This window comes from Hyla sarda, chromosome 9 (assembly GCF_029499605.1).
Source record: "Hyla sarda isolate aHylSar1 chromosome 9, aHylSar1.hap1, whole genome shotgun sequence".
Taxonomy (NCBI): Eukaryota; Metazoa; Chordata; class Amphibia; order Anura; family Hylidae; genus Hyla; species Hyla sarda.
In genome coordinates, this window is record NC_079197.1 from 156,335,707 (window position 1) to 156,362,524 (window position 26,818).

At 42.6% G+C, this 26,818-nt stretch overlaps 1 protein-coding gene and 1 long non-coding RNA gene across 4 annotated transcripts in view; one reads left to right on the plus strand and one right to left on the minus strand.

Moving 5' to 3' along the window:
- Window positions 1-5,086: 5,086 nt before the first annotated feature.
- The window catches only part of LOC130290638 (galectin-4-like), a 39,112-nt gene continuing 17,380 nt past the window's right edge, over window positions 5,087-26,818 (minus strand). For all 3 annotated transcript variants that reach the window (XM_056538532.1, XM_056538534.1, XM_056538533.1), the window contains exons 2-9: window positions 24,489-24,577; window positions 22,646-22,850; window positions 21,655-21,789; window positions 17,512-17,547; window positions 15,644-15,673; window positions 15,456-15,544; window positions 9,923-10,088; window positions 5,087-5,346 (exon numbers count right to left, since the gene is read on the minus strand). In XM_056538532.1, the coding sequence (XP_056394507.1) occupies window positions 5,200-5,346; window positions 9,923-10,088; window positions 15,456-15,544; window positions 15,644-15,673; window positions 17,512-17,547; window positions 21,655-21,789; window positions 22,646-22,850; window positions 24,489-24,577 (897 nt within the window). In that variant the 3' untranslated portion in view covers window positions 5,087-5,199. The remainder of the gene's footprint in view (window positions 5,347-9,922; window positions 10,089-15,455; window positions 15,545-15,643; window positions 15,674-17,511; window positions 17,548-21,654; window positions 21,790-22,645; window positions 22,851-24,488; window positions 24,578-26,818) is intronic.
- Window positions 5,210-22,529, plus strand: LOC130290641 (uncharacterized). Its single transcript, XR_008847649.1, has 3 exons — window positions 5,210-5,434; window positions 15,476-15,561; window positions 21,718-22,529. It is a non-coding gene; the product is annotated as an uncharacterized LOC130290641 (long non-coding RNA).

Sequence of the window (26,818 nt, forward strand, 5' to 3'; positions counted from 1 at the left end):
TTTTACTGTATTATTTGTGCCATTACATGAATTTAGTTTGAGCACACCTACTATCACCTTATGATTACAGATTTATTGTACACATCATTTTGATTATATATCTACACTTATTCTATATTTACACTATACATCACATCCTACACCTTCCCTTACCCCATCCTCTTTTTTCTTCTTCCACTGGAAAATACCCTAACCCTACTTACCCTAACCTTAGTCACTAAACCTAAACCTCCAGCACTAGCCTGAACCCGAACCCTAATCTTAAGAAGCAATACCTTTTTTTTTTTCAAATGGTCCAAAATGTATCCCTTTTTGGAAGTAGCAATAGCTTTTTACAAGCTGTGAAAAATAATTCCTATTTTTAGGCATAACAACAGGATTAGCATCCTAGAACAAAAGTGACACAATTATTCCAGGATTCTTTTTTTATTTGACTGTACTACAGGGGCGGTAGAGTTAGTGTAGTTTATAATATAGTGTTAGCAGCATACAAAATGAGTGTTAACTCAGGTTTTCCCAGGTTGCAGTGCGGCCCGAGACATTACATCACTAGTCAGGTGTTCAAAGGAGCCTGTCTACTTTAATGGGTGGAGGCACCACTGGCTGGGAAGTAGATCATACTGCAATGAATTGGAGTTGTGCAACAGCTGGAGGCACCCTAGTTAGATAACACTGGTCTATTGTTTACAGCATAGCATGGAAGGCAGCTCAGGTGTGCTTTAATAGGTGGGTTGGCTGATGTGTGGGAGGGAGAAAAGTGACCTCACACTTACAAACAAGAGATCCTGGGACTTGTAGTTGGAGGGAGGGAAGTCCAACAGGAAATCGCCATATTACAAAAAGAAATCAGCAGCATTGTAGTAAACACGGAATGACACTTCACACTCCCTTCTCCCCTGCTGAGAGAGCTGACAGCTTTAATGTGCCCTGTTTGAGTGTCCCTGATTGGCTGGAGGGCAAAACACCCTCACTACTCACTCACACAGCAGCCCCTCCCTGCAGCTCCCTCAGGAAACAAGCTTAGTGTGTGGAGTTTTGTGCTGATTTTCAAGGACTGTTTATGGGGCTATTGGGGTCTGATGTTGAAAAAAATCAGCTAGAATGCCTTGTGAAGTAATAGTGAGCCTTTATATATATATATATATATATATATATATATATATATATATATATATCTCTTATTTAAGTTGTTTTTTACCACTTTTGGCTGGATCCTTTTGGCCTTTAACTTCCAGATTAAAACAGATTTTGCACTGACAGAAAAGATGTAGAACTCTCTCTGCTGCTTTTTTGGGAGAGCTGTTTGAAAGGTATTATGGGATTCCCTGAGGTCATGTGATCCTTCCTCCTTTCTTCCATGTGGCTGATATTATTTTAGCAGGCTTCTCCTATATAGCATTATTGTTCAGATACTTCCTGAATGTAAGAAATTCCTGATTGCTCTTATTTCCAGAAGATCCTGTTTTAATCGTGACTGCTGGACCAGGTGTGATGAGATCATGTGACTAGTTATGGGCCTTTTTGAATTTGTATTGTACATTGTTTACACAGGTCTATGAGTAAGAGGGATTTTAGTTATTGGGTGCTTGAAATTTATCCATGTTATGTTTTGTATGCTGCAATGTGCCCCACCCTCATCGGAACCTTGTGGCAAACAGGCCTGAACAGAATGAGATTTTTGATGACTTCACAAAAACTATAAGAAATGTTCCTTAAATACTGGGACAGGGATCTCATTGCAATCACAATTGGCTGGCTTCAGGTGGCCATAATGCCTATAACACTGCCATATAACCTCCTATAACAGCCTATAACAGTGCCAATCTCCAGATCTCTTATAGTTCAGCTAAACCATCAATAACCATAGGGTTCCTCTTATATTGTATTAAAAGTACATTCAGCAGGTTGAATCTTAGTGTAGTACTATTTGTAGTGGAAGAACAAGGTACTGCATTCAAGTGAATGGGACATCTCTGTAGTATCTTGCACCGCCACAACAAATAGTATGGTGTGTGCAAGTACGAACCAGCCTGCAGCCGATGTAAATATTAAAGAGGCTGCATCATTCATACAACAGCTTTGGGCTTCTCAAGCAACTGACATACTCAAGCAACTGACAGACCCCCCTACTTTATAATGGTGGCGTATAGAATGTGTTGGTGCCATTATTATACCGTGATTAGCAGACTTCACTGTGGAGTCCTGGTCTTAGGCAAAAGTGGTAGATGTAGTTTTTTTTTATCTTGGGGGGGGGGGGGGGGGGGTGTTCTTGCTGAAAGTTCCATACCCCTGCAAGAAAACCTTAAAGAGGTACTCTGGGTAATAAAACTTATCTGGTTCAGCCAATGATTTCCTGAGTGGTCCATCACTGAAGCCTGTCTCTGATGGTAGGGGCCTGAGCACATCAAGTGTTGTTTCATGAAGGTTCTGGCTTCTCTCATCCCCAGCAGTCAGCGGACGAGCCTTGTCAAATGAACAGCCATCCAGCTCTAGATACTGGTGTATAAAGGAGGTCCCAGACTTTGCATCAAACTGTAAGGCTATATTCACACATCGGAATTTCCGTGCGGAACCCCGAATTGGAATTCTGCATGGATATTCCGCAACAGCCCCATTGAATTCGATGGGATTTTGCTGTGCCCACCTTGTAAATTCTAATTCCGTTGTCGGCAGAAAGAATGGAATGGACTCTGCACAGAATGCATTGCTGTCTATGAGGCATGTTATGTTATGCTGGCGCCCACTGTCTGTGGAGTGTCCGCATGGAGATTTTTCTTGTGGACATTCCAACGTCTGAACATAGTAAAACACATTCAAAGCAAAGATGAAAACGGCACCACTACTGCAATCTGTAATCTGGCATGGATTCACACAGGCTATTTGCCATTAGCTTCTATGCACCTGTACCGCAATCAGCATGGGGGTGCTCGCATCCACTGTAGATAATTTCAACACAAGGCAATCAGAGACGGAGAATGATGAAGCACCTACCCATATGATGCTGTATTATCTTCAAGCTTTATTCCATATAGAAGTGATGAAATGACAGGTACAGGAGCATAGGGAGCATGGTGGAACAGGTGAGGCAAGGGATGCTTAGGTGGGCGTGTGAACATAACCTAAGAGGTTTTCACTGTAAAGATAATCTTAAGGGTGTATTCACACATACAGTATCCTGCGCAGATTTGATGCGCAGGATTTTCTGCTACAGATTTTTAATGTAAACTAAATGACTGAGCATAGCTTCAAATCTGAAGTTACAAATCCTGCGCATCAAATCTGCGCAGGATCCTGTACGTGTGAATAGACCCTTAAGGGACTCAGGTGGAAAACTTTTTTTTTTTAAATGAACTGATGCCAGGTTTGTAAATTACTTCTATTAAAAGATCTTTATCCTTCCAGTACTTATTAGCTGCTGTATACTACAGAGGAAATTCTTTGCTTTTTGAATTTCTTATTTGTCTTGTCCACAGTGCTCTCTGCTGACACCTCTGTCCATGTCAGGAACTGTCCAGAGCAGCATAGGTTTGCTATGAGGATTTTCTTCTGCTCTGGACAGTTCCTGATACGGGCATCAGGTGTCAGAGAGCACTGTGGACAAGACAAAAAAGAAATTAAAAAAGCAAAGAATTTCCTCTGTAGCATACAGCTGCTAAAAGGTACTGGAAGGATAAAGATGTTTTAATAGAAGTAATTTACAAATCTGTTTATTGGGATCAGTTGATTTAAAAAAAAAAAAAAGTTTCCCACCGGAGTACCCCTATAAATAGGTATTCAAGTTTTTTTTTTTTTATCCTGTTAATCTATGTACCCCTGATGCCAATGTTCTGCACTAGGACTTAAAGGGGTACTCCGGTGCTTACACATCTTATCCCCTATCCAAAGGATAGCAGCTGGGGACGCCCACGATCATGCACGCGGCACCCCGATTGTAATCAGTCCTCGGAGCGTGTTCCCTCCGGGTCTGATTACGGTCGACCGCAGGGTCGGCGGTGTGTGATGTCACACTCCTCCCCTCAATGCAAGCCTACGGGAGGGGGCGTGATAGCTGTCACGCCCCCTCCCGTAGGCTTGCATTGAGGGGCAGAGCATGACGTCACACGGGGCGGGGGCGTGACGTCACACGCCGCCGGCCCTGCGGTCGCCGGTAATCAGTCCTGGAGCGAACACGCTCCGGGGACGGACTGATTACAAACGGTGTGCCGCGTGCATGATCGCGGGCGTCCCCAGCTGCGGGACTCCCGCAATCAGGCATCTTATCCCCTATCCTTTGGATAGGGGATAAGATGTGTAAGCACCGGAGTACCCCTTTAAAGTTGTCTTGAGCCTTTCCCGGCCTCTTGTAAGGCTTGAGACAACGTATCGCAGGTCAGCTGATCACAGGGGGTTTGCCTGCTTCTCATCTTCCCCAACAAGCCAGCCTCATGATGACTTGTGTAGCCTATCTGTAGAACTAAAAATATGGGAAACTGACAGGCTGGATATTTAAGATTATTTAAGGGCCATAGCAGTTTATATAAGGATGATCTCCCACCCTTAAATTCAGACTTAGTTTGGGTGTCATGATCCTTGGGGTCCAACATTCTGGCTTCTTCCAGATCATGAAACCTCAGTTATTGCACAAATTATCATTAGTGATGAGCGACAGCGGCCATATTTGAATTTGCAATATTTCGCAATTATATTGACCATTATTCGTCCTATGTTTGCAAAATTCGCATATTCGCCATGTTCGTTCACTTTTTTTTTCCATGCGAAAATTTGCATGGAAAATTTTGCATAAACATTTGCATAAAAATATAGCATGTGAAAAAAAAATGAATATTCGTCATTACGAAATATATCGCTAGATTCCAAATATTCGAGAAATCCCGAAGTGCGCATTACGAATATTCGTGCTCAACATTAATTATCATCACCCACCCCTGTATCCATAAATCCTCAGTTGTCTCCATAATCTAGGAGAACATTTATATGGAGGCCCCAGAGGCCCCGGAGGTGCAGCAATGACTGGTGTTTTGCCGGAGGATGGACGCTCTGTATCTGTTATGTTTGTAGACAAGGAAACAAGATACTGATTTGCGGTTACATATAAAAGTGATGTTTTTATTGCCGACATGTTGACGTTGACACATTTAGTGAAAGGTCATTGATACATCGATATCTTCATAGGGTTATATATGGTAGCCAGAGACTTCTTTACATAAACACAAAAACAATGTTAGCATCCCCATCTATGTCTAACTTATCCACTTGCTGAAAATTGTAGAGCCGATGTGCGTAGTCGAAGCAGTGAGTTCCATTCACATATGCTTTTATACTCTTCTCTCCACAGCGGAAAGAAATCTGGAAGAAATGAGACAATTGATTAACACTGCGTACAAAAATCAGAGATAAGGTGGAGGTTCTCAGAACTGGATATATGAAGAACCTGGTAAGGCTGATGATTTTCTGATACAAAGTATCAAATTCCCTGTTTGCCTTGACAGATTCATAGTTTTAGATGATACGATTTTTGTTGTCTGCAAGTAGCTGTGTCTGCTCACTGGTACGTAGTGGGTGAACTGAGTTAAAATTAAATATATATATATATATATATATATATACAGTAACCCCCCGACCTACGATGGCCCCGACATATGATCAAATCCACATACGATGGCCTCTCAGAGGCCATCGCATGTCGATGTCAGCATCGACATACAATGCTTTTATATGTCGGGCCATCGCATTTACTGCTATCCGACAGCGCAACATGCTTAAGCTGCTGTCGGATAGCAGTTTAAGCAACCCGGACAGGTTCACTTACCTATTCCCGCTGCTCCGGGTCCACTTCGCGATCCTCCCGTGTCTTGCGCATCTTCTCCAGGGTCCGGGCCTCGCTTTCCGGCGTCGTTATTACGTCACTACGCACGCTGCGCCGGCGCAGCAGCGTAATAGCGTCACCAGAAAGCGAGGCCCGGACCCTGGAGAAGATGCGCAAGACACCGGAGGATCGCAAAGAAGACACCAGAGCAGCGTGACAGCATCGGGAGTGCCTGGGACAGCATCGGGAGCGGTGAGGACCTGGTCCGGAGCGACGGGGACAAGTGAGTATAGCTTCCTATACTTTACATTGCACGGATCCCTCAACATACTATGGATTCGACAAACGATGGGTCGTTTGGAACGAATTACCATCATATGTTGAGGGACCACTGTAACTAGTTGAATGGTGCAGGTCTGACCACTGGGACCCCCCTAATGACCAAAACAGTAGAGAAATGTCCCCTGCAGTAAAAGCAGTGGATCACAGATGCATGGCCAACACTCGATTTATTGTCTATGGAATGCCCGTGATTATCCAGTTCAGTTGAGTCCAGTTCAGTTCCTATACTTTGCATTGCACGGATGTCTTGATGTCTATTTAAAGGAGAACTACAGGATTGAAAATGTTATCTCCTATCCTAAGGATAGGGGATAAGTTTCAGATCGCGGGGGGTCCGACCGCTGGGGCCCCCCACGATCTCCCATACAAGGCCCCGGCTCTCTGCATAGAGAGCGCGTGTTGACTACCGCACGAGGCGGCGGCTGACACACGCTCTCCATTTACTGCTATGGGAGAGCCAAAGCGCTGCCTTCCGCAATTTCCGGCTCTCCCATAGCAGTGTATGGAGGGGGCGTGTCGGCCGCTGCTTCTTGCTGTGGTCAACACGCCCTCTCTAATCAGAGAGCCGGGGCCCCGTACGGGAAATCGCGGGGATCCTTAGGATAGGGGACACATTTTTCAATCCCGTAGTTCTCCTGTAAAGGGGTAATCCAGTGGAAAACTTTTTTTTTTTTTTTAAATCAACTGGTGCCAGAAAGTCCTGATCAGTCGGGCTGATCGGGACATCGCAATAAAATCGCAATGTCCCAATCAGCTAGGACGCGAGCGGAGGTCCCCTTACCTGTCTCCGCCGCGTCCGATCTGGGTTTGATTGCTCCAAGCCTGAGCTACAGGCTTGAGCAATCGAGCCCCTATCTCGCTGATCCATGCAAAGCTATGGCTTTGCAGGGATCAGCATAAGAGATCAGTGTGTGCAGTGTTATAGGTCCCTATGGGAGCTATAACACTGCAAAAAAAAAGTGAAAAAAAAGTTAACAAAGGTCATTTAACCCCTTCCCTAATAAAAGTTTGAATCACCCCCCTTTTCCCATAAAAAAAACTGTGTAAATAAAAATAAACTTATGTGGTATCGCCACGTGTGGAAATGTCCGAACTATAAAACGATATCTTTAATTAAACCGCACAGTCAATTGCGTCCGCGCAAAAAAATTCCAATGTCCAAAATAGCGTATTTTTGAATAAAAAGCGATCTAAAAGTCTGATCAATACAAAAATGGTACCGATAAAAACTTCAGAACACGGCACAAAAAAATGAGCCCTCATACCGGCCCTTATGCGGAAAAATAAAAAGTTATAGGGGTTAGAAGATGAGAATTTTTAACATATAAATTTTCCTGCATGTAGTTATGATTTTTTTCCGAAGTACGACAATATCCAACCTATATAAGTAGGGTATCATTCTAACCGTATGGACCTACAGAATAAAGATAAGGTGTTAGGTGTTCTTTTTACCGAAAAATGCACTGCGTAGAAACGGAAGTCCCCAAAAGTTACAAAATGACATATTTTCTTCAATTTTGTTGCACAATGAATTTTTTATCCTTTTAGCCGTGGATTTTTGGGTAAAATGACTAATGTCCCTGCAAAGTAGAATTGGTGGCGCAAAAAATAAGCCATAATATGGAATTTTATGTGCAAAATTGAAAGCGTTATGATCTGTAGAAGGTGATGAGGAAAAAATTAAAGTGCAAAAACGGAACCCTTAAGGGGTTAAAAAAAAGAAAAATTTCCGGGGGAGTATCCCTTTAACTGCCATAATCACCAGCAATTCTTACATACCCTTCTACTGTTCTATACCACAAGATATACTGGCATTAACCAATTCTCTGCCCTAGGCCACCTGGGATTCTGATATTAAAGGGGTACTCCGGTGGGAAAACATTTTTTTGGATTTTTAAATCAACTGGTGCCAGAAAGTATTGTAAAATTACATCTATAAAAAAAAATCTTAATCCTTCCAGTACTTAGCTGCTGTATGCTTCACAGGAAGTTCTTTTCTTTTTGAATTTATTTTCTGTCTGACCACAGTGCTCTCTGCTGACACCTCTGTCCATGTCAGGAACTGTCCAGAGCAGGAGAGGTTTGCTACGGGGATTTGCTTCTACTCTGGACAGTTCCTGACATGGACAGAGGTGTCAGCAGAGAGCACTGTGGTCAGATGGAAAAGAAATTCAAAAAGATAATAACTTTCTGTGGTGTATTCAGCAGCTGATAAGTACTGGGAAGGATTAAGATTTTTAATAGAAGTAATTTACAAATCTGTTTACCTTTCTGGCATCGGTTGAATTGAAAAAAAAAAATATCTTCCTTCTTAGTACCCCTTTGACATCTTTGTTGCCCTAGAATACCAGGTATACTGACCTATTCACTGTCCTAGACCTCCAAGTATACTGACTACACAGCCATAGACCACCGAGAAGCTTTACATTATTCTGACATTAGTCCACTTACTGCCAAGCTAAACTGGTACATCAGGACCCATGAACCTTTTAGCTACACTCCTTGCCTCCTGGGATTTTTGGGTGACTAAGAGCAGTATTACATGGGGCCTAAAGAGGCCAATATTGCTTTGTGTGATAGGCACAGCGCTCGGCCGGATTAATTGTGTTGTTTTAGCAGGAAATCCTCATTCCTCAGCCGCACATCTCCCATTGTAATATGGGAGACAGCCAATGAACGATCCAGCAATTGTTAAGGCAGCCCTGTCTGCATGATCACCGAGCCAAAGGCTTTATAAACGAGTGCCGATCAACAAGCACTCGTATTTGGGAACAATCAGCCCAACCAAAAGGGCCCTAGCACACGTATATTCATGTGTACTACTGCCTTATGATAATAGTTAAAGGGGTACACCTGTGGAAAACTTTTTTTTTTAAATCAACTGGTGCCAGAAAGTTAAACAGATTTGTAAATTACTTCGATTAAAAAATCGTAATCCTTCCAGTACTTATTAGCTTCTGAATACTACAGAGGAAATTCTTTTCTTTTTGGAACATAGAGCTCTCTGCTGACATCATGACCACAGTGCTCTCTGCTGACATCTCTGTCCATTTTAGGGACTGTCCAGAGCAGCATATGTTCGCTATGGGGATTTTCTCCTACTCTAGACAGTTCTTAAAATGGACAGAGATGTCAGCAGAGAGCACTGTGGTCATGATGTCAGCAGAGAGCTCTGTGTTCCAAAAAGATAACCATTTCCTCTGTAGTATTCAGCAGCTAATAAGTACTGGAAGGATTAAAAGGGGTTATCCAGGAAAAAAACTTTATATATCGACTGGCTCCAGAAAGTTAAACAGATTTGTAAATTACTTCTATTAAAAAATCTTAATCCTTTCAGTACTTATGAGCTGCTGTCTAAGTCCTCTCTGATGACACCTGTCTCGGGAAATGCCCAGTTTAGAAGCAAATCCCCATAGCAAACCTCTTCTAAACTGGGTGGTTCCCGAGACAGGTGTCATCAGAGAGGACTTAGACAGAAAAGAACAACCTTAACTTCAGAAGCTCATACGTACTGAAAGGATTAAGATTTTTTAATAGAAGTAATTTACAAATCTGTTTAACTTTCTGGCACCAGTTGATTTAAAAAAAAGAAAATAAAAAAAAATAAAAAAAAGGTTTTCACGGGAGTACCCCTTTAGGAGAGGCACGCACAATCCTACTGCTCGCCGTTGGATTTTCCTTTGCAGCAGTTTGTCCACAGACACAGCATTATGGGGGGGGGGGGGGGTGAATTAGTTTCTTTCTGTCATCAGCTTTTGTTTTCCAGTGACTTACATCAAAGTACTCTCCTTCTTTGAAGGGATTTTTCGTCACGGCGGTCTCTTCCTCTCCCCAGGCCCCATTTATGAAGCTGTTTCTGACCACGGCTTTCTTGTTAAGACGAAGGATCAGGTGAAGAGCAATGTCATTGTTGTAACCAACTTTAAAATTAATAGTAAAGCTGTTAAAACATAAAAGACATAGTAAATAGGTTAGTGCGTTCCTCCTATCAGTAAGCTCAAAATCTAATAGAAATGTTACCATTATGAAACTGCTTAAAGGAGTACTCCCGTGGAAAACTTTTTTTTTTAAATCAGCTGGTGCCAGAAAGTTAAACAGATTTGTAAATCCCTTCTATTAAAAAATCCAGTACTTTTTATGGGCTGTATACTAAAGAGAAATCCAAAAAAGAAATGCATTTCCTCTGATATCATGACCACAGTGCTCTCTGCTGACCTCTGCTGTCCATTTTAGGAACTGTCCAGAGCAGCATATGTTTGCTATGGGGATTTTCTCCTGCTCTAGACAGTTCCTAAAATGGACAGCAGAGGTCAGCAGAGAGCACTGTGGTCATGACATCAGAGGAAATGCATTTCTTTTTGGGATTTCTCTTTAGTATACAGCCCCTAAAAAGTACTGTAAGGATTAAGATTTTTTAATAGAAGTGATTTAAAAATCTGTTTAACTTTCTGGCACCAGTTTTCCACGGGAGTACCCCTTTAACGGAACCTTGGTGGTCGAATTAGGAGGTGGTTTCGCTGGGACACACAGGTAATTATGTATTTTCTTTTTTTCTTTTTACCCTAGACCTTTTTTGTTTAGCTTTTTTTTTTTTGCTCCCCTTTTATCTTTTACCTTCTATTATTTTCTATTTTCTTTCTTCCCCTTTTCTGTATTGGTGGCTATCTAAATATTCAGAATAGCCCATATACTTGACTTTGGAAGGTTTGCTTGCTTAAAAAAAAAAAAAAAAAGATACACATTTGCCTAATTTAAAGGGGTTTTCCCATTTCCCATATTATTTTATTACTGTGTTCAGTGCAATAACAGTATGCTGTAAGCGCCCCCCTAGGGGGGCGCTTACAGCATACTGTTATTGCACTGAACACAGTAATAAAATAATATTGTTTTTTTTGTTTTTAACTCAGTTCACCCACTACGTACCAGTGAGCAGACACAGCTCTTCCATATATCTTTATTGGCCAATAATTGCCCCATATAATAGACCCAGCAATCGTCCGATAACAAGAAGCATTTATTAGCTGATCAGTGGGAGCACGCAGCACAAAAGGAATGGGGGCCCAAACCATCGATGATACATTCAGATGGCCCTTTACATCAATTCTGTCCAAAGGGCACTATAAATGAGAACCAATTGTGGTGGCCCAGCACAGCTCTACCAGCTGCTATACTAAACCTAATTCGGGTGGCTCTTGTGTTATAATGTTTGCTGGACAGTCAAATATATGTTTCGAGTGCAAGAGTCAGGCAAATCTTCTACAAGTGGTCCACCATTTTCCTAGTCCTGTCTACAGTTAAAGGGGTTATGCAGGTATAGAAAAACAGAGATAATTTCTTTCAAAAACTGCTCCCTGTCTGTCTCTAGGTTGGGTGTGGTTTTGCAACTTGCCTCCATTCACTTCAATGGAACTGAGCTGCAGAACCACACCACACTGGAGACAAACAGGGAGCTGTTCTTGAAAGAAACTGGCTCTGGTTTTTTGAATCCAGGATGACCCCTTTAAAGGGGTACTCCCGTGGAAAACTTTTTGCGTACTTTGGATGCAACTCAGCATTCTTTCTCCTCCAAGCAAGAGTTGAGTTTTTACCAAAAAGTTCTACTTTGATTTCATCTGACCATATGACATTCTCCCAATCCTCTTTTGGATCATTCAAATGCCCTCTAGCAAACTTCAGACAGGCCCGGACATGTACTGGCTTAACACCTTAAGGACACGGCTCATTTTCACCTTAACCTGTTAAGGACCAAGGACGTACCGGTACGTCCTGAGTCCTTTCCCTTTCTATAACGCGGGGCCACGACGTGACCTCTAACAATGGCCGGGACGCGTGGCTAAAAGCGTGCGGCAATGATCGCAGTGTTTAACGCCGCATCTAAAGTGAAAGTAAAACATTGCCGGTTAGATCAGGGGGCTGTTCGGGATGTCCACGGCGAAATCACGGCATCCCGAACAGCTGTGGGACACTAGGAGGGTCTCCTACCTTGCCTCCTGGTGTCCGATCGCCAAATGACTGTTCAGTGCCTGAGATCCAGGCATGAGCAGTCAAGCGGCAGAATCATTGATCACTGGTTTCCTATGAGAAACCAGTGATCAATGTAAAAGATCAGTGTGTGCAGCGTTATAGGCCCCTATGGGAGCTATAACACTGCAAAAAAAAAGTGAATAGAGATCATTTAACACCTTCCCTAATAAAAGTTTGAATCACCCCCCTATTCCCATAAAAAAATAAAAAATAAAACAGTGGAAATAAAAATAACCATATGTGGTATTGCCGCGTGCGGAAACGTCCAAGTTATGAAAATATATTGTTAATTAAACTGCACGGTCAATGGCGTATGCACAAAAAATTCCAAAGTCCAAAATAGTGTATTTTTGGTCACTTTTTATATCATGAAAAAATGAATAAAAAGCGATCAAAAAGTCCTATCAATACAAAAAGTGTACCGCTAAAAACTTCAGATCAAGGCGCAAAAAATTTGCCCTCATACCGCCCCATACGCAGTAAGTTATAGGGGTCAGAAGATGACAATTTTAAACGTATAAATTTTCCTGCATGTAGTTATCATTTTAATCGTATGGACCTACAGAATAAAGATAATATGTCATTTTTACCAAAAAATTTACTGCGTAGAAACAGAAGCCCTCAAAAGTTACAAAATGGCGTTTAAAAAAAAATTTGTCTCACAATGATTTTTTTTTCTGTTTCGCCGTAGATTTTTGGGTAAAATGACTGATGTCTTACAAAGTAGAATTGGTGGCACAAAAAATAAGCCATCATATGGATTTTTAGGTGCAAAATTGAAAGGGTTATGATTTTTTTAAAAGTAAGGAGGAAAAAACAAAAGTGCAAAAACGGAAAAACCCCTGGTCCTTAAGGGGTTAAGGACACAGCCCTTTTTTTGAAATTCTGACCACTGTCACTTTAAAGGGGTACTCCCGTGGAAAACATTTTATTTTTATTTATTTTTTTAATCAACTGGTGCCAGAAAGTTAAACAGATTTGTAAATTACTTCTATTAAAAATCTTAATCCTTCCAGTACTTATTAGCTGCTGAATACTACAGAGGAAATGGTTTTCTTTTTGGAACACAAAGCTCTCTGCTGACATCATGACCACAGTGCTCTCTGCTGACATCTCTGTCCATTTTAAGAACTGTCCAGAGTAGGAGAAAATCCCCATAGAAAGCCTATGCTGCTCTGGACAGTTGCTAAATTGGACAGAGATGTCAGCAGAGAGCACTGTGGTCATGATGTCAGCAGAGAGCTCTGTGTTCCAAAAAGAAAATAATTTCCTCTGTAGTATTCAGCAGCTAATAAGTACTGGAAGGATTAAGATTTTTTTTAATAGAAGTAATTTACAAATCTGTTTAACTATCTGGCACCAGTTGATTTAAAACAAAAAGTTTTTCACCGGAGTACCCCTTTAAGTACATGTGCCTAGTCATCGTTCCGCTGAAAGGGTGTAGGTCTCTAGAGAAAAAAGTACCAAGTCAAGGATTAGAACAGAAAACATGCTTATAGCTTTAATAAATGTTTTATAGCTTTTTAAAAAAAAATTTAAACAGAGACAATTTCTTTCCAAAACAGCTCCACGTCTCTGTCCCCAGGTTGTGTGTGGTATTACAACACCGCTCCATACACTTCAAAGGGGCTGAGCTGCAGAACCAAACCCAACCTGGAGACAGATGGGAGTGTTTTTTTTTAAAGAAATTAGCCCTGCTGGTCTATTCCTAGATAACCCCTTTAACCCCTGCTGCATACTGTTTCCCCCTCACAGCAGACTTGTTTAGAGAGAAGTAAATCTCAGATACTTCCTTGGTAATATCTAACAGACCTGATTTTATTTCTATCAGTTTGTGGTCTGGAGGTTTTCGAAGGGAACCAATCAGGAGATTTTAGCATATATAACGTTTGACAATGCGTTCTATATGTTAAAATCGTTATCCTCACCATCCCCGGGGGAAGTTTTTGCCCCCAGGGATGGTGAAGATATTAAGTTATAAAGTCCCCCCCCCCCCCCGGCCGCCCTGCAAGTAGTCCCCTGGGCGGGGACTTCTACTTACCAGCACCCGTCGCTCTGGCCGTGGTCCCGCCCCCTCGACTTGATTGATGGCGCTTGCTTCATCGTTCTGCTCCCTAAGCAGACGGAGCAGAGCGGTGACCTGAGCCGTCAATTAAGACGAGGGGATAGGACCATGGCCGGAGCGACGGGGGCTGGTAAGTAGAAGTCTCCGCCCAAGGGACTACTTGCAGGGCGGCCGGGGGGGGGGGGGGGGGGGGACTTTATGACTCAATATTTACACCATCCCTGGGGGCAAAAACGTCCCCCGGGGATGGTGAGGATAACGATTTTAACAAATATAACGCATTGTCAAACGTTATATATATGCTAAAATAGGCTGATTGGGTCCCAACCAAGGTGCCTTCAGCTGTTGCAAAACTACAACTCCCAGCATGCCCCTTTAAGAGTGCATACAGCAGTGTTTCCCAACCAGGGTGCCTCCAGCTGTTGAAAAACTACAACTCCCAGCATGCCCCTTTAAGAGTGCATACGGCAATGTTTCCCAACCAGGGTACCTCCAGCTGTTGAAATAACTACAACTCCCAGCATGCCCCTTTAAGAGTGCATACGGCAGTGTTTCCAAACCAGGGTGCCTCCAGCTGTTGCATAACTACAACTCCCAACATGCCCCTTTAAGAGTGCATTAAGCAGTGTTTCCCAACCAGGGAGCCTCCAGCTGTTGAAAAACTACAACTCCCAGCATGCCTCTTTAAGAGTGCATATGGCAGTGTTTCCCAATCAGGTTGCCTCCAGCTGTTGAAATAACTACAACTCCCAGCATGCCCCTTTAAGAGTGCATACGGCAGTGTTTCCCAACCAGGGTGCCTCCAGCTGTTGCAAAACTACAACTCCCAGCATGCCCCTTTAGGAGTGCATACTGCAGTGTTTCCCAACAAGGGAGCCTCCAGCTGTTGAAATAACTAAAACTCCCAGCATGCCCCTTTAAGAGTGCATACGGCAGTGTTTCCCATCCAGGGTGCCTCCAGCTGTTGCAAAACTACAACTCCCAGCATGCCCGGACAGCCGAAGGCTGTCCGGGCATGCTGGGAGTTGTAGTTTTGCAACAACTAGAGGTACCCTGGTTGGGAAACACTGGCATACAGACAAATCATCACATCAAGTAGCCAATGGCTGCACAGTTTTGCATGAGCGGTTTTGTGTGTATTGAATAACTAATATTTAATCATTATTAGTTGTGAAACATGGATTTACTCACAGGGCTATACAAAGCATTGCTACTCACGTTTTGGCTCTTGATTTTAGAATTCCTTTCACAACCACGGTGCGTTTCGGGATAAACCCGCCTCTGATGCTTGTCGAAAATGGAACTGGCTGTAAATATTTATAAGGTAAATCAATGGTAAGAATAATACTGAACTTTTAAAATTGTGTGAATAAAAATTGTTATAATAAGAAGAAGTAGGTACTTACTGCATTTAAAATAGGAGGTCCCAACATAGGCTGCATGAAAATAGGGAAAGGGAGACATGAGAACTCTATAAACACATGCCTCCTCATATTCAGTGTGTATTAGGCTCACATCTTCTGCTCCATTTTTTAACATATGTACATTGGATTATGATTATATATATATATATATATATATATATATATATATATATATATATAGTCATGGCCGTAAATGTTGGCACACCAGAAATTTTTCAAGTTTTCAACTGAAAAGGATTGCAGTAACATGTTTTGCTATACACATGTTTATTCCCTTTGTGTGTATTGGAACTAAACCAAAAAAGGGAGGAAAAAAAGCAAATTGGACATAATGTCACCAAACTCCAAAAATGGTCTGGACAAAATTATTGGCGCCCTTCCAAAATTGTGGATAAATAAGATTGTTTCAAGCATGAGATGCTCCTTTAAACTCACCTGGGACAAGTAACAGATGTTGGCAATATAAAAATCACACTGAAAGCAGATAAAAAGGAGAGAAGTTCACTTAGTCTTTGCATTGTGTGTCTGTGTGTGCTACACTAAGCATGGACAACAGAAAGAGGGGAAGAGAACTGTGAGGACTGGAGAACCAAAATTGTTACAGTCCACCTCCAGAGATCTAGATTTGCCTTTGTCCACAGTGCGCAACATTATCAAGAAGTTTGCAACCCATGGCACTGTAGCTAATCTCCCTGGGCGTGGACAGAAGAGAAAAATTGATGAAAGGTGTCAACGCAGGATAGTCCTGATGGTGGATAAGCAGCCCCAAACAAGTTCCAAAGATATTTCAGCTGTCCTGCAGGGTCAGGGAGCATCAGTGTCAGCACAAACTATCCATCAACATTTAAATGAAATGAAACGCTATGGCAGGAGACCCAGGAGGACCCCACTATGGAGGAGACCCAGGAGGACCCACTGCTGACACAGAGACATAAAAAAGCAAGACTACATTTTGCCAAAATGAACTTGAGTAACCAAAATCCTTCTGGGAAAATCGTCTTGTGGACAGATGAGACCAAGAAAGAGCTTTTTGGTAAAACACATCATTCTACTGTTTACCGAAAACGGAATGAGGTATACAAAGAAAAGAACACAGTACCTACAGTGAAATATGGTGGAGGTCAGTGATGTTTTGGGGTTGTTTTGCTGCCTCTGGCACTGGGTGCCTTGAATGTGTGCAAAGCATCATGAAATCTGAGGATTACCAATGGATTTTGGGTCACACTGTACAGCCCAGTGTACGCCCAGAAAGCTGGGTTTGTGTCCAAGATCTTGAGTCTTCCAGCAGGACAGTGACCCCAACAATACGTCAAAAATCCCAAGAAATGGATGGCAACAAAGCGCTGGAGAGTTCTGAAGTGGCAGCAATGAGTCCAGATCTAAATCCCATTGAACACCTGTGGAGAGATCTTAAAATTGCTGTTGGGAAAAGGCGCCTTCCAATAAGAGAGACCTGGAGCAGTTTGCTAAGGAAGAGTGGTCCAATATTCCGGCTGAGAGGTGTAAGAAGCTTATTGATGGTTATAGGAAGTGACTGATTTCAGTTATTTTTTCCAAAGGGTGTGCAACCAAATATTAAGTTAAGGTGCCAATAATATTGTCCAGCCCATTTTTGGAGTTTGGTGACATTATGTCCATTAAGCTTTTTTTCCCCTCCCTTTTTTGGTTTAGTTCCAATACACACAAAGGGAATAAACATGTGTATAGCAAAACATGTGTTACTGCAATCCTTTTCTGGGAGAAATACTTCATTTTCTTAAAAAATTTCAGTAAATAAAAAATACTATGTGAAAAGAAACCAATAGTAACCCTGCTAATGAGTGTCCCCTGCAAACCCAAGTTATACTGACCAGGAGATTGGACTGTGCAGCTGCCAATACAAGACCCTGAAATGAATACACAATGGTTAATATACCATGCAAGTGAGAGAAGGAATAGAAGCAAAGCTCTGACTGTTTATACGAATATTATGTCCCATCAAGACTCCCTGCTTTCCTAAAACTATATTCACAACTATATTCTCAAAACAGAGTTCTGCCGAAATTCAAAGGACCACTGAGTTTAATGGGATTTCACAGCAATTTCGCAAAATTTTAAGAAATATGGAATTTTCGAGATAATAATTCCAATATGTGCATGGGACAGCGGAATCCCATTGAACAAAATGGCCCTCATTTACTAAGAGTGTTGGGTTTCTACTAGTGTGAAATGTTGTTACAGACTTGCAGGATTTCTCTCTATTTACTATGGGGATTCAGATTTACAAGTTGGGAACATTTTCGGACCAGATATTTCTAGGTCGAAATTTCCAGCTATTTATCCACAGGATTTTCAGTGAATTCAATAGTAAATAGGTCGGGTTGTGAAACCATGCCCCTTTTGGGCAGACCACGCACCCTTTTCGGCTTTTCACAATGCAATGTCGGGTTAGTTGGATTTTCCTGGTGCACACTGTCTGAGACATATCCCAGACACTATGCGCCAAAATAAGTTGGAAAAAACAGACAAAAACTATTGGGTTTTAGCTTAGTAAATTAGGGCCAATGTTCATTAACCCCTTAAGGACTCGGGCTTTTTCCATTTTTTCATTTTCAATTTTTCCTCCTTAACTTTAAAAAATCATAACTCTTTAAAATTTTCACCTAAAATTCTATATGATGGCTTATTTTTTGCATCACTAATTCTACTTTGTAACAACATTAGTCATTTTACCCAAAAATCTATGGTGAAACGGGAAAAAAAATCAATGTGCGACAAAATTGATGAAAGTTTTGGGGGCTTCCGTTTTTACGCAGTACATTTTTTGGCAAAAATGATACCTTATCTTTATTCTGTAGGTCCATACTGTTAAAATTATACCCTACGTATAGGTTTGATTTTGTATCACTTCAGAAAAAAATCATAACTACATGCAAGAAAATTTATACGTTTAAAATGGTCATCTTCTGACCCCTATAACTTTTTTATTTTCTGTGTTCAGTTCGCTATGAGGGCTCATTTTTATTCTGATCAGACTTTTTATTCACTTTTTGGGGTATAAAAAGTGATAAAAAATGCGCTATTTTGGACTTTGGAATTTTTTTGCGCGTACGCCATTGAACGTGTGGTTTAAAAAGCGGTATATTTTTATAATTTGGACATTTCTGCACGCAGCGATACCACATATGTTTATTTTTATTTACACTGTGTTTTTTTTATTCTTGGAAATGCCGGGTGATTCAAACTTTTATTAGGGGAAGAGATAATTGAAAGGGTTAATGATTTTTTTTACACTTTTCTTATGCAATATTATAGCTCCTATAGGGGGGGGCTATAACATTGCATTAACTGATCTTTTACACTGATTGATCCATCTCCATAGGAATGGACCAATCAGTGTTTTCGGCGATTGAATGCTCAAGCCTGGATCTCAGGCTTGAAGCATTCAATCGGCGATCGGACTGCAGGAAGGAAGGTAAGAGACCTTCCGCCTGTGCTACAGCTGTTCGGAATGCCGTGATTATACCGCGGCGATCCCGAACAGCTCCCTGAGCTAACCGGGAACTTTCATTTTTAGCCGCGCGGCTCAGCTTTGAGCGCGCGGCTAAAGGGTTAATAGTGCCGCGCGCTATTAGAGGCGGGTCCCGGCTTCACTATGATGCCTGGCCCACCGCGATATGATCCGGGGTCACTGTGTGACCACGTGTTATATCGCAGGACTGGGACCCAGGACGTACCCATACGTCCTGGGTCCTTAAGAGGTTAAAGGAGTACTAACGTGGAAAACTTTTTTTTTAAATCAACTGGTGCCAGAAAGTTAAACAGATTTGTAAATTACTTATATTAAAAAAATCTTAATCCTTCCAGTACTTTTTAGGGGCTGTGTACTACAGAGGAAATGTTTTTCTTTTTGGATTTCTCTTATCAAACACAACAAGAACGTGGTCTAAAATGTCAGGAAGTGCTCGAGCCCAAATGCTGATGTACATTTATAGGGAATCGCAAGTCCTGCACTTGTGGTCCGTTGCTATGGGCAATCCCCAGCAAAAAATGCATACAATGAAGGATGTCTGCAACCGACCACAAGGACCAACATATCTCATCCTTAACCGATGAATGGGTGTGTGGATGTGAACATAAATACACTGGTGTGGTGGATGTAACAATGACATTAGCTAACCCTCAAAACTGATGTAAAATTGAGACATTAGCCAGTATATCCTTTTATGAAGGACATACCTGGGCCCGCACACCAACGCCAAGGTTTCTCAAGTGATGCGGGACCTAACCTAAACCTGCCTGTGCATGATAAGCAAGAAAACAGGGGCAAATGCGCAATTACAAAAGCTTCTTATAAGGATATACTGGCTAATGTCTCAATTTTACATCAGTTTTGAGGGTTAGCTAATGTCATTGTTACATCCACCACACCAGTGTATTTATGTTATGTTGTGTTTCTGGATTTCTCTTATGTCACGACCACAGTGCTCTCTGATGACCTCTGCTGTCCATTTTAGTAACTGTCCAGAGCAGCATATGTTTGCTATGGAGATTTTCTCCTGCTCTGAACAGTTCCTAAAATGAACAGCAGAGGTCAGCAAAGAGCACTGTGGTCGTGACATAAGAGAAATCCAGAAAGAAAAACATTTACTCTGTAGTATACAGCCCCTAAAAAGTACTGGAAGGATTAAGATTTTTTTAATAGAAGTAATTTACAAATCTGTTTAACTTTCTGGCACCAGTTGATTAAAAAAAAAAGTTTTACTCGGTAGTACCCCTTTAAATTTCGGCGGAATTTCCCCTCCCCCTTGTGACGTCACGGCACGTCCCCTCCATTCATGTCTATGGGAGGGGGCATGGCCGTGATGTCACGAGGGGGCATGGTCGTGACGTCACGACCACTGCCACAGGAACCTGCTGTATATTTAGAAAGCCGGGTGCTGCGGAGATTGCGGAGGGGCAACAGCAGCGGGACCCCCGCGATCAGACACTTTATGCCCTATCCTTTGGATATGGGGTAAGATGTCTAGCATGAGAGTACCCCTTTAAGCAGATCACAGGGTATCCTCAAGCCACTAGCAATAATCTATGGAGGAACCACAGCAGCAAGTTCATACAGTGGTCCCTCAACATATGATGGTAATCCCTTCCAAATGGACCATCGTTTGTTGAAACCATCGTATTTTGAGGGATCCGTGCAATGTAAAGTATAGGACAGTGGTCTACAACCTGCGGACCTCCAGATGTTGCAAAACTACAACAGCGAGCATGCCCGGACATGCTGGGAGTTGTAGTTTTGCAACATCTGGAGGTTCGCAGGTTGAAGACCACTGGTATACGAAGTTGTACTCCCCCTGTCCCCGCCGCTCCGGACTGTCACCGCTGCCTTGGATGTCGCCTTCCATCGCTGTCCCCGGCGCTCCGGCAAGGCCTCTGCTTCCCCGGCATCCTCGCTCTCCGTCGCCGCCATCACGTCGCTACACACGCCGCTCCTATTGGATGACGGGACGGCGTGCGCAGCGACGTGATGACGACGATGGAGGGGATCCCGAAGAGGATGTGCTGGAGCCCCGAGGACAGGTAAGTGATCGTCAGCGGACCACACGGGGCACCGTAAACGGCTATCCGGTGGCAGCTGAAGCAGTGTGCGCTGCCGGATAGCCGTTTATGCGATGGCCCCGACATACAAAAGCATCGTATGTTGATGCTGCCTTCAACATTCCATTGTATGTTGAAATGATCGTATGTCGGGGCCATCGTAGGTCGGGGGGTCATTGTAATTCCCTACAGTGCCATTTCATGGGAATACATAGGAAGCTGGATCATTAAAGGAGTTTTCTACTAACTGACCTTAATGGTATTTATGGTATATACACCCTACAAGTCTGATTTATGCCTATATAACTACTGTACTACTCTATGACATTCAGCTCCTCTGTGGTGTAAATATTTCTGAGCTGTGCACTTACACTATTGCCATAACACTACAGTTACCATTCCTCATGGATACTTACACCCTTTACGGCTGGTCCACTGCCAATAATGCTTAGCTCTTCAACTTGAATATCTCCCACCAGCTGCAGCCAGCCCACTCTGTCCAGAGGAATTCGGTGTGCAAACTCATAGAATGGAGCACCATTAGCAAACACCTGGATAATACAGAAGATGCAGCAATGAGCCATGGCATAACATGTTCAGTTTCAGCATTGCTGCTGTCTACATAGGATTTGTAGTAAAATAGCTATTTCACCATCAATCAATGTGTACAATGCATTCAAAAAAAATTCAGACCCTTTCGTTTTTTTTACAATTTGCTATGTTGCAGCCTTGTGCTCTGTCTGATTGAATGGGAACCATTAATAGAAACCAAATTCAGATCTCTCCAGAGATGTTCAAGTGGGTTAAAGTCAGGGCTCTGGTTGGCCCACTCAAGGACATTCACAGAGTTGCCGCTCGTGTTGTCTTGGCTGTGTGCTTAGGGTCATTGTCTTGTTGAAAGATGAACCTTTGGCCCAATCTGTGGTCCAGAGCACTCTGGATTAGGTTTTTATTAGGAATATCTCTGTACTTTGCTCCATTCCTCAACCCCAGCCAGTCTCCCTGTCCTAACTACTGAAAAACACCCTCCACAGTATGATGCTGCCCCCACCATGCTTCACTGTAGGGATAGTATTGGACAGGTAGTTGCTGCCACAGTATTGCTATACGAGCAAATGCTACTCCCGCTGCTCGCTCATTCAACCTTCCTTTCCAGATTGTAAGCCCTCATTGCCAGGATCTTCTGTGCCAGTGTGTGTATGTAGTTCATATTTATTGCACTTGTTTCTTGTCAAAAGTTATGTATTTAAACCCTATTTCCCTATGTACTGTGCCCTGGAAAAACGTGCACTTTAAAATAAATAATTAAAAAAAAATGTCTGTTTCCTATGGGATTTGGTAAAGTAGATGTGCATGTACAGGTGACTCACAATGTAACTTTGAATATAATGCCTGTGTCCATCTTACCTGAAAGTTGTTGCGAGTCACTTCGAACGTGACCATGAAAACTTTCCCAGACTTGAAAGGCATTTCTCTCTTCATTTCCTCTTCTCCCCAAACATCACCTTGTCTTGAGTTAAAGACAACACGGTCACGGCCATCATACCGAGCATTCAAATGGAAGGCAATATCTGCACTGTTCTCCTGTCCAGTGGCAAAGTTGATGGCCCACCTTCACCAACCAAAAAGAGAAACAAAATGCACTGAAATAAAATCCGAGTACTAGCAATAGCAATATAAGATGTATAATGAAGAAGCGGCACAAAAAAGAAAGGACATAAACAGTATGTAATGGGAGACATTAAGTACGATGTTTGATTAAGAGGGAAGCTACCCCTGGCATTAGCTAATCCAGCCCAGCCAATGCACCTAAATTGCCAGTTGTTACAGCCTGCGCTCTGGCCGCACATGTTGGCCATGAGCGCATTGTCTCTACTTCCAGCGGGCGGGGATGCGCATCGCGAGACGCACCTGCATGCGAATCCCGGCTCGTCTCTCACCCTGTACTGCTGTCGCTTACGCTCCTGTGTCTCGGCTCTGTTGCGACGGAGCTCAGATTTAAAGGGCCAGTACGACCATAATTACTGTTTGCACCTGACACTACCTTATAAAGTCCCTGCACCTCCCACATTTCCCTGCCAGATCTTCAGTCCCATTTGCCTGAGAGAAAGCGTACCCATTGTCTGTTTGCCATTCCCGTGTATCCAGACCTTCCTGCTACGTTTTTTGACTACGAACCTTTGCCGCCTGCCTTGACCATCTGCTACGTTTGATTACGCTACAGCCCTTCTGTACCTCACCTTGCCAAGTTACCTGTGTTGCCCAGTTGAGCCGTGTAGGGGGTAGCGACCTGGGTGACGCCTGCCGCAGCAAGCCCATCCTGCCTTGCAGCGGGCTCTGGTGAAGACCAGCGGCATCTTAGACTCCGCTACCGATACGGTTTGAGTCATCAGCCACACAGATGGAGGATCCACTTCCAGCTCCGTGACAGCCTCCACCCAGGTGCTTGACACCAGTCAGCATGTGTAAAAATGAGTCAGCTACTGTGCCCAATTTAGTGTCAGCCCCTGCCTGTGTCCAGTCTTCCACCACTAGAGAATGACTGTTCAGGACCTTCATCCATTTTTTTTTAATCCTGGCATAAAGATGGGTGGTTCCTAGCTACCTACTTGTCTGGTTATGTATCTACTTGGTAACCTTGCTATCTACCTACCTGGATACCTGCCTAGCTAACAACCAACTTAGCTACCATCCTACCTGCCTGGCTAGATAGCAACCTAGCTTTCTACCCACCTGGCTATTTACCTACCTTCCTGGCTTCCTACTGAGCTAGCTAACAACCTACCTAGCTACCTATTTAACTACAAATCAAGGATAAATCCGCAGCACTCTTGGTTCCATAAAAAGTGAAAATTTATTCCATGTTTAACAAAGTGTCACAGCCTAGCCTACCTATTTAACTAGCTAGCAACTTGCTTATCTATCTACATGTCTATCTACCTGGCTACCTACCTACCCATCTCTGCACCTAACTACCTACCTAGTTAGCAACCTAGCTACCTACCTACTTGGCTACCTATCTATCTACCAACCTTGCTAGTTAGCAACCTACTACCCGGCCCTGCAAAACATCTTCTATTGGTTAGGACATCTAACCTAATAGCTGTGAATATATTTATTGCGATGAGGATGGAGTGTCGCATCCATCAATAAATTATAGTTTTTAGTCCTTAGAAGAAAATCAGCATATGAATGCATGTTATACTGTATGTTTGAGAATAAAACATTGCTACTGATGTATAAAACGTACCTGTTATAGTCACTTGGAAGTTTGGCCTGGACACAGACAACCATCCCCACACGCAGGCCTCCAGCTATCATAGTGGTATAAGGGATGGGCTGCAAGAAATCACAGGAAAATAAATTGTTAGAATCAGAAATCCGACAATATGTTTAATGCCAAATCTTAATGCTGGGTAGATACTTATGGTTAGGAGTTTCAAAATTGAAAGAGATTTATTGGACTTTCAGTTATGATAAACCATCAATGAATGATTGTTGTGGGGCCAACCCCCCAGTAACCCCACAGATCAGGAAAACCATGGGCTCCCTAACACATTCACTTGGTCCCACTTGTAGTACTTGTCAGTCACAGATTAAAGGGGTACTCTGCCCCTAGACGTCTTATTCCCTATGCAAAGGATAGGGGATTTCAGATCGCGGGGATGGGGGGGTTGGGTTAGCCATCACGCCCCCTCCCATAGACATGAATGGAGGGGGCATGGTTTGATGTCACAAACACGGGAGCCCCAGGCTTCTGTTTTCAGAATGCCGTGGTGCTGGCCCAGAGATCATTCGGGTTGCCAGAGCCCAGACCCCCCGCGATCTGACATCTTATCCCCTTTCCTTTGTTCATATTTCCTTTTTCCCTTCCACCATAGAAACAACAAAAAAAAAAAAAACAAGCAATGTCGGAACCCACATATGATTCACACTATTGGTTCTCTACAGATTCCATTAACTCGAATGGAGTCTGTTGATTTTCCAGCATGGTGTTGATCATTTTACAAAAAAATTTATAAAATTATGTAAAGTCTATCATGCAAATGTATTCTCTTTATATAAATGCAAATAAAGATGTCTGCAGAACACAGTGGAGCTGGTATACAGAATAACTCACAACTTTTGATCTATGTGGAGTAGAAAGTCAAGTGTCCTGTGATGTTGAATACTGGGGATGTTCCAGTTGATTTCCCCCAATATCATGTTCTTCATAACCTTAAAGCTCAGACTGCGATATGATATCAGTAGAGAGGAGTATGATGACTTTTATGAAGATCATCCTAGTTAGCCGACATTTTTTACACGTGTGACAACAGAGTCAGATTGATGGTGACAGCCACCTTTTACCATCTAGAGAAACAGGGACTGGATCCTCATGTTTATTAGATCAGCAGCATTAGAGTTGCCTGCTAGAAGCATCATGGGAACATCATGGACATATAAGAATGAGTCGATGGATGAAAGTGTCAGCACAGTTATCTGACATCTATGACCACTTTTTTGTTTCAGCAATTCCCTACATACAGGGTTATAGTTTATTCAGGAAGGATCGGACAAAACGGAAAGGGGAGGAGTTTGTCTGTATGTGAAATCGAGTCTGAAGGCCGCACTGTGGGAGGATATATGGGAGGCAAACAATAATGTGGAGTCATTATGGGTAGAAATATATGGAGATAAAAATAAAAAAAATTCTGATTGGTGGCTTATATCAAACCCCTAACATAATGGAGGAGGCAGAAGATCAATTACTAAGCCAAATAAACAAGACAGCAAATCAAAATGAGGTGATAATAATGGGGGACTTTAACTATCCTGATATAAACTGGGAGACTGAGACCTGTGAATCTCATAAAGGAAACAGGTTTCTGACTATAGCTAAAGACAATTATCTGTCCCAAATGGTGCAGGGCCCGACCAGAGGGGGCGCCCTACTGGACTTAATATTAACCAACAGACCTGACAGAGTAACTAATGTGCAAGTAGAAGGACACCTAGGAAATAGTGATCATAATATAATACATTATAACTTGTTCTTCAATAAGGGAATCTCTCAAGGGGCCACAAAAACAATGAACTTTAGGAAGGCAAAGTTTGATCAACTCTGAGAAGCTCTTAAAAATATAAAATGGGATAATGTCCTCAAAAACAAAAATACGAAAACTAAATTGGAGACTTTTAAAAATATCTTAAATTATCACTGTAAGATGTACCATATATACTCGAGTATAAGCCGACCCGAATATAAGCCAAGGCCCCTAATTTCACCCCAAAAACCCAGGAAAAGTTATTGACTCTACTATAAGCCTCGGGTGGGAAATACATCATCCCCCCTGTCATCATCCAGACCCCCCGTCATTAACACCCTCATCATCACCACCCTGCCTTCATCCCCCTTTCATCATCACCACCTGTCATCATCCCCCCTTCATCATCCCTGCCTGTCATCATCCCCTTATCATCTCACCCCCCTTCATCATCCCCTTGTCATCATCCCACACACCCCCTTCACTATCCCCTTGTCACTATCCCACCCTCCCTTCATCATCCCCTTGTCATTATCCCACCCCCCCCTTCATC